Raw genomic sequence first — 8,303 nt, 5'->3', positions numbered from 1 at the left:
CCCAGAATAATTTCAAATGTAGAAAGGGAGAATAAGTCTCAATCACAATTAAAAAAATAGGTCTAAATTTTCTAACAAGTTTTTTACAATTCACCCGGACTAACTTATTAGAAGCACCCCTAATATTCCAAACTAAAATATTTAAACTATCCATAATAAAAAGAGATAAGAGAATATAAAAAAGGTGATATTAGCTTGAACTACCAACCTCAGTAGGAGACTTATCCTCTGGAATGGAACACCTCGGACCTCCATGCACCATTTCCTTCTGTTTCGTTGATGATGGACTTTTCTCCTAAGCCACAATCGGCATCGCAGCTCCCATCGGACCTCCTTGCACCCATTTCGACTGAGCTATTGTAGAAACGCCATTCTTCTGAACCCATACACAAAAACCAGTGACGACGCAGTTTTCTTCCTCAGCAGATTCTCGGCTGGACCCTTAAGCACCAGTGCATCCCCCAACGTGTCTCTAATCGGCGAGTTCTGCAAGGACGCCAGACGTGGACGCTTCTTGATGGGAGGACTTCGCGTCGCTGGTGTGTGGAGAAAAGTTGGCTTACGCTGCTGGGTTGCATCCTGTCCGACTCGGATTCCCTGCTTTTTGGATCCGCGAGCTTACTAAGGTTTGGGCCTTGGTTGGCCATCCAAACCAGTAGAGGTATGGGTTTGATGGTAGGTATTTTGGAGTTTGATTTGTGAATTTGTTAGCATTTAATTTTCTATTTTGATAGAAGGGTTGGTTGTAGTTTGATTAAAAAAATTTGTAAAAGATTTTTAGGATTTAACTAGTGAATTTGTTACTATTCAGTGTAAATTATGAATTTAATAATATATTTTTAGAAGTTTAATTTGTGAGTTGGTTAGGATTTGATTTATAAAATTATTGAGTTTTTATAAAAGGTTTGGTTGGAATTTCGATTTTTAATTTTAAATTTTGATTTTGGTTATATTTGAAGAGAAATATAAAGAGTGAGTCGAGTTTCTATATAAGAAAAATGAGTTTGTTTTTTAGCGAATAATATTCTAATAGTTTTACGTATTTTTATATTGGTGTTAATTATAAAGATGTACAGGTAACAGAATTCTTTAATTTATTATAAGTATTATAACAAGGGTGCTCATATAATAACTTACGTTATTCTTAGTCTTCAAGTAAACTATTAGATTAAAAAAAATTATAGATTTAGATCGATTTAAAATTTAATAAATAAATTATAAAAAATAAAAATTTTACTAAATCAAATCTTAAACAATTAAAATAAGTAACAAAATCTTATTTTAAGATTTTGTATTATTTAGTTATTGTGGAGCTTCAATTTGTAATATTTTAAACAATTTTATAAATATGTATTAAAATATCAATCAATAAAAATATTTAAATCTTAAAAACACAAATATATATATGTGTGTGTTTAGAAGTATTTTTGTCTTTTTAAATTTAGAAGTTATCTGAACAAAATTGTAGAGAATAGGTAGGAGATACGATGTTATTGTCATTTTTCTATTCTGAGTTTTTAATGTTTCGAGTTCGTGATTCTCAATAGTGGGAGTCCTCTTACAAAGATTCCGACACTCGAATTAGCATAAGTCGCAAGAGAAACTAAGTTAAAAATTATACTTTAGTGCCCGTATTTGGAATAGTGCATATATTGTGAGGTTCTGATGTCATGAGCTCTTCTCTTTATGTTTTTTAGAGGTTATGAGTTGCATTGTCTTTGAAATTAAGTTGATCTAGGAGAAAAAGTTGCTATCATGAGTTGTTTGATATTTTATTGTGGTATCATATGATATTTTTAGGTTTATATGTTTTTTTAATAGTAAAATAATTATTACAATATAACAATTAAACTCATAAAATTCAGTTATTAGATATTAAAATGAGTTATGAGAAGTTAGTGTCTTTTTTATAATATATTTTTTGGAGTCTAAAAAAATATTTAATCATTAAATCGATTTTTTAAAATTTCTTTTACTTTTGAACCCAATTTTTAGTATTGGGCTCATAAATATATTCCAGAAAGATATGATTACCCGTCTTTTATACGATTTTTTTAATATTGGGTCAGTTTTGGTGTATTTGCTGGAAATGACCCATGTAATATGTAATTCGATTTTACTGAAAATAAAAATAGAAGGACCAAAATCGCCGGCTCCAGTCATCAAACCCAAATGAAGGGGGTAAATTACGACTGTTTCCAAAAAATTCGAGTGCAACTTTGGACATAGAGACCCAATTTTAGAGGCATTTTCAGAACTTGAATAGAAAATAGAGGGAGTGTGTGGGTAGTCCGGGAGGAGTGTGTGGGTAGTTTGGGAGGCGAATTGATGGGAGAGGACAAATATCCACAATACAGCTAGCCAAGTGGAAGGAGGGAGGCATGACTGATTGGACAGATTGTTTTGTCTCTTTTTTTGTAGGTTCACCCAACAAAGTAATTAGAAATTGGATGGCTAAGTAGTAAAGTCATTTTCATTTCTTTAGTTACTAGAAAAATTTTACAGAGAGGGTGAAGAATTTCATGGATGGTTTTAAGAAAAGCTTCTCTGGAGTAGAATAAAATTTTAAATTTAGAAGAGTAAAATAATAATAGTATTTCGTGATTTAGGTATAATAGAAATAATACGTGATTAATAAGAGTGGAATATCAAAAGTTGTAATTAATATTTTTTTTAAAAAAATGAATAATAACGGTAATAATATGTGTAGAATGAAAATATTAAAAGTTATTATTAATATTTTTGAAAAATAAGTTTAAAAACGTTTACTAGCTAGTATGTTTACTAATATTCGTTAAAATATGTTTATTAAAAGTTATAATTCTGTTATAAATGATAACAATACTAGAAGATAGATGGTATGTTTTTTATTGCTATGTTGCCTTGTTAAATTTTAACAAGAAGCATGAATGTTTTTTTATTATCTTAATATATTTTAACGAAAAAACTCTATATTCATATAATTTTTTTATCCAAATTATTCAAGTAACTTCAATCAGACGCGCCTCCCCAACCCTCTTACGCGTTTGTTATACACGTGCCTCATATAACGTATATAGCGTAAACCTTCTGCTGCGTGATAAATCTTTCTCAACGTAAACCTTGTTCTCTTCTTGCATTTTCGTTCTTCTTCTTCTTCTTCAACCTAATAAAATTCGTCGTTCTCCTCTGTTCAAGTTTTTCTTCTCTACTCGCATTCTTTATTATTGATTTGCATTGAATTCAACGTAATAAGCTCCGTCGTTCTTCCTCTTCTTCTTCGTTTTCTTCTTTGATCTATACTTCTGAACAGAAACAATGAATGATTCAACTTCAAATCAGTTGAATGAGGTTATTACGTCGAGACAACTAGGAAATGATTGCTGCATGCTATCACAATAATCTTAAACTCTGAACAAAGTAAAAGGAGGCCACCGAACTGAACAACATTCATTTGGTGAATCAAAATCACAAAGGCCACCGAACTGAACAATGTTCATGTGGTGAATAAATGGTGATCAACTTTCAATCAACAAGGATAGTATTTCTCCTCCTCTTCCTCCTCCTCCTTCTTCTTTCAAATTTGCGCATATAGGTTCTTCTTTTGCTTCTTCTTCTTCGCGCACGCAGATTCTTCTTCTTCTTTTGTTATAATCATCACCAACAACACCAACATTTTGCTCGGTTAAGTGGAGTTGCTCATTTTGATTCACTTGATTGTTAATGTGTTCAGTTGAGTCCTTGTGCATGCAGAAATATTTTTCTTACTGATTGAATGCTTATCATGTTTTATTCAGCACATTATTGGTATTCGGTTCAGTGGTGTTGACCATTTCGGTTCACCTGATTATTATGTGTTCAGTTGACTTCTTTTGCATGGAAAAATGCTATTCTTGATGATTGAATGTTTATGACGTTTTATTCAGCACATGAATATTGCTCGGGTCAGTGGAGTTGCTCATTTTGATTTACTTGATTGTTAGTGTGTTCAATTGAGTCCTTGTGCATGTAGATATATTTTTCTTGATGATTAAATATTTATGATGTTTTATTCAGTACATGAATGATGTTGGGTTCAGTGGAGTTGGCCATTTCGGTTCATTTCTATTCTGCACAATTCAAAACTCTTCCTCCTCACCTTCTACTGCTTCTTCACCAGGGAGAGAAAGATTAAAAGACAAAAAAAATATAGCAGCAATAACAACAAAAGAATGAAGATAAGGAGAAAACACGTGAAGAAGAAGGAACGCGAAAAAGAAGGAGGAGAATGAGGAGGAGGAGGAAGGCGAATCTCTGTTGCTGTTTTCGTTCATTTCTAGTTGTTTCTTGCCAAATCTTCTCGCGTTTCTTCTCCAGTAGTGGTTTTTACAGAGATCGTGACTAAAATTTGAGTGATTTTGAGAGAGATTTGAAGAGAATGAGCAGTTTCGTGTTGAGAAATAAGTAACATTTTTTTCATAATGAGCGCGAAGTAACGAAGAGTTTTTGGGCACGTGTTTTCACTCGTCATTAATGTTCGTGACTGTATTTGAGTTTGGGCCAACTTAGTTACATGATTACATGGATGTGTAGCGCGCCCGATATTTTAATACGTTAATATATTTGTGTAGGAACACTACTGCCTTTTCGAAAAGGAAACAAATTGTTATTTAGCCAAAAAAAAGGATAATTAAAATAGAAAATTTGTTTTAGGGTTAGTTTTTTAATAAGTTTAATTACATGAATAATTAAATTTGTCTAGGAATAGTATTTTTTACACATATAACTACTGTATTTAAATGTTAACGAATACAAATTATTCAAAGTCCAAAAGAAAGAGTTATAACTCGTTTGTTTTAAGTTATATTTTTATTCCAATTATGAAAAAAAATTAAAGATATATACATTAAATTTAATTCTTATCATAATTTTTTTATTTGTTGATCAGAGTTTAAGATTATTGGAACTCAGACATCTGAACATGTTAAAACCATGTGATCTAATTGCTATTGAACTTTTAAACGAGACTGGATTTGAACACATATCTCGTATTAGAAGAGTACAAAGATACTCGACAATGTTGACAGTCTTAGTTAAAAGAAGACATCTAGATACATACACTTTCAAGACGCGGTGGATACATTCAACCAGATTGGTGGTCATATGTCCCCATCTATGTCCACCATCAAATACCAAAGCATACTAATGACAAGAGATCCTATCCACCACCGAGTATATACCTCGTCACGGTCACATAGTCGTTGGTATTGCATATTAAATTCATGGACTGTCCTGGAATAGCCTGTTTCAAAATATAACCGTCAGGCATTTACACACTACGAAGAAGATTCAAGCTTCTATAATGTTACACATTTATTTATCTATGTTGACGATAAATTTTTGTAAGTACAGTGTCTTGAACTTTCTCAAAAATTTTGCTGCTATGTTCCTAATACAATGCATATGAATAGCTCTCGGAAAGATCTCATTCTCCAATGCTACAGGCTATGGCTGAAGTAATAGACTCATGACAATCAGCAATAAGACCCACACCATCCCGAGTCACGACATGTCTTCTCAAATTAGAAATGAAAAAGTACCACGCATCAGCAGTCTCCCCTTCGACAATGGCAAAGACAATAGGCTCAATCTTTCCATTGCCATCTTGTGATACTGCAACCATAAAAATCCTTTGTATTTTTCATATAAGTGTGTCCCATCAACCTGACCAATCGGTTTGTAATGTCTAAATGCTCTAATACAAGGGTGAAAATTCCAAAATACTCGATGTAATACCCGGATATCCTGAGCCAACTCATCCCCTCGATAAAGAGGCACCGTTTCAAACTGCACAGCTGCTAATGGTTCTTTTTTACACAATTTCAAACCATGTTGGCAGAGCCTCATATGAGGCCTCCTAACCACCAAAAATCTTCTCCACTGCTTTTTGTTTTGCCAACCATGTTTTGCAATAGCTCACCATGTAATTGAACTTTGCCTAGACATCTATAATAACACATCACACTTTTAGAGATGTGTCAGCTTCCACTAATGACTTTATAACTTCTACAATTGTATCTAAGTCCAGCTTGCAATGGTCCTGAAAAATGGTAGATCTGGTGCAGGTGCGGCTAGCGTTATAACGTCTTATTTTCCAACAATATTTCTTTCGGATCAAACTTGCCCTAACAAGCCAATCACAATAATTTTCATATTGTACACATTTGGCATAAAATGTTGTTGGTTCAGACTCGTATACCCGATAGTCAAGTCCTATACGAATTGTATAGTCTTTGATGGCTGCAATTACAATCTATCTAGAACTAAATTCCATCGCAATAACAAATTCACCGTCTGCAACAATTGGTGGGTCTACAATAATACTAGAAAAAAGTAATTATACATTACAATTAGCAACCAAAGTAGAATCATCATCTCAAGTAGAATCATCATCTCATAGTACAGAAAATATAGAAATAATCTATTAATATCATATTCACATACTAGCATTCGCATACTTAGAAAACTCCGGTGCATTCAAGGCCGCAAGATGCAAATCGCGCATAAAAGACGGTTCTCCAAACAGATGTTGGCTTGCTAGGACATTTGTCACTTCTTCTATGTCTGGCTCATTAGCGCAATCAACATCGTCTCCATCTACATTTGGATCATCTATTTCATAGTTGCCTTCAAATTCATCTTCACTTTCACTATTGTAGCCTTCCCAGTCCATGTCCCCATCGGCTTCTTCAACACCATAAGTCAAGTGTTCGAACTCAACGTATAACTCGATGGCAAAGTCTTGTGATCGTCTTTCTTGATATATTGAAAACATTTCTTGCATCGTTACTTCACAAGTGACATACTTCATCTCGAATTGTATGAATCCTCCAAATACTATTATAGGATATTTGTAAAGAACACTAGTTACTCTTTTCAATATCTGAAGATCTATCATTTCACAAATTAGACTTTTTAATTTTTCAAATAATATAATAAAAGGAACAATATCACATGAATTCTGGCACATAAATCTTATACCTTCAGATGTTTGAGATAAAGTTTGACCATTATAATATACTTTCAAACTAATTCTATCACTCATTTTTTTCAATATTTTTCTAAATTATAACCAATGGTAACAAATTCACCAAAAATATAAAAACAAAAAAAGATAGAGTAGAAAGAGAAACAACAAGATGAACCCAAAGCCTTGGTTGAGCTCTTATTTGTAGCGGTTACGTTCAATTTTTTTTTGGCTAAACAAATCGCCTCCAACATACATGGAGTCGCCCCCCACCATCTTAAGTCGCTTCCACCATCTTCTTCTTTTAAAAGAATATTTTCTGTAACAATTTCTGTTGCATTTCAATATTGGAGTAAAAAACAAGTCTACATCATAATAGGAGATAACACTAATTGCAGTTCAATATTAAAAAAATTTAGCCTCTTTTATATACTAGCTAAAGTTCATATCATATCAATTAAACTTTAAATTTCTTTTTGACCTGATTTGAATCCTTTTTATTTTCCCTTTATCTTAAATCTAGAAGCAATGTGACACCAGTATTACATGAGAAATTCAGCTAAAAGAGCACGGAGAAAAAGAAAAGTTCGTCAAAAAAAGACACCTTCTTTTGAGGTTGAGTGTTGTAGTTGTATTGTTTTGTGTTTGATCAATCGATGTTGGGATTCAGCGCCGTTTTGAGTTTGCTGGAAAGGGGGTGGTGGGTTTATTGGCCGTACAGGATCATATCTTATTATGTTAGGATGAGACGCTTCATTTGTTTGATTGTTCCTGAGTTTCTCCACCCTTTCCCCTCACCTCACATCTCAACTATATACTATAATTTAATCAATAAATAAATACTTTCTTCTCGTTTGTTTGATTGTTTCTGAGTTTTTCTAATATTTTATTAACACTAATACTGACTATGTTAGTACAACTTTAAAATATTCCTTTAACATGTTTTAACGTTATGGAAAGGAGATTCATAGTTATTGTTAGTATAAGATAATTTTATACATATANAGGCCTCATTTAAACAAAAAAAAAAAAAACGAATCATAAAATCAAGAGGAGATAATGGATGATTGGTTAGTTTCAATTGGTGATTGTCTCTATAATGGGATTCGCTAGTTACGGGTCTTTGTATGTTGCTGGATTTGCTTTGGAGTTTTCGTTCCCACCGTATCCTTCTTGTTCTCCACCTTTTCGTGCTCCCTTCACGAAGCAACTTAAACAACTAATATTAAAAAAGAAAGTCTTCTCTGTTTTAAGTGGTGATTATATTATAAAAATTTCTTAAATTAGGCAATCTCATCTGATTTTTACACTTTCTTTA

At 32.7% G+C, this 8,303-nt stretch overlaps 1 protein-coding gene across 1 annotated transcript; it reads right to left on the bottom strand.

Annotated features, from left to right (window-relative positions):
- Window positions 6,381–7,787, bottom strand: LOC110271624. Its single transcript, XM_021122644.1, has 2 exons — window positions 7,590–7,787; window positions 6,381–7,304 (listed from the first exon to the last, which is right to left on the bottom strand). The coding sequence occupies exon 2, from the start codon at window positions 7,061–7,063 to the stop codon at window positions 6,455–6,457; it is 609 nt and encodes a 202-aa protein (XP_020978303.1). The 5' UTR covers window positions 7,064–7,304; window positions 7,590–7,787; the 3' UTR covers window positions 6,381–6,454.

Source organism: Arachis ipaensis, chromosome B01 (genome assembly GCF_000816755.2).
Source record: "Arachis ipaensis cultivar K30076 chromosome B01, Araip1.1, whole genome shotgun sequence".
In the NCBI taxonomy this organism is placed as follows: domain Eukaryota; kingdom Viridiplantae; phylum Streptophyta; class Magnoliopsida; order Fabales; family Fabaceae; genus Arachis; species Arachis ipaensis.
Note: the sequence above shows the minus strand (reverse complement) of the source record. Positions and strands in the feature narration are given on the sequence as shown.

Bases quoted from the DNA above. Each gene is read 5' to 3' on its own strand.
- LOC110271624 (XM_021122644.1), bottom strand. From the start codon at position 7,063: ATGAGTGATAGAATTAGTTTGAAAGTATATTATAATGGTCAAACTTTA.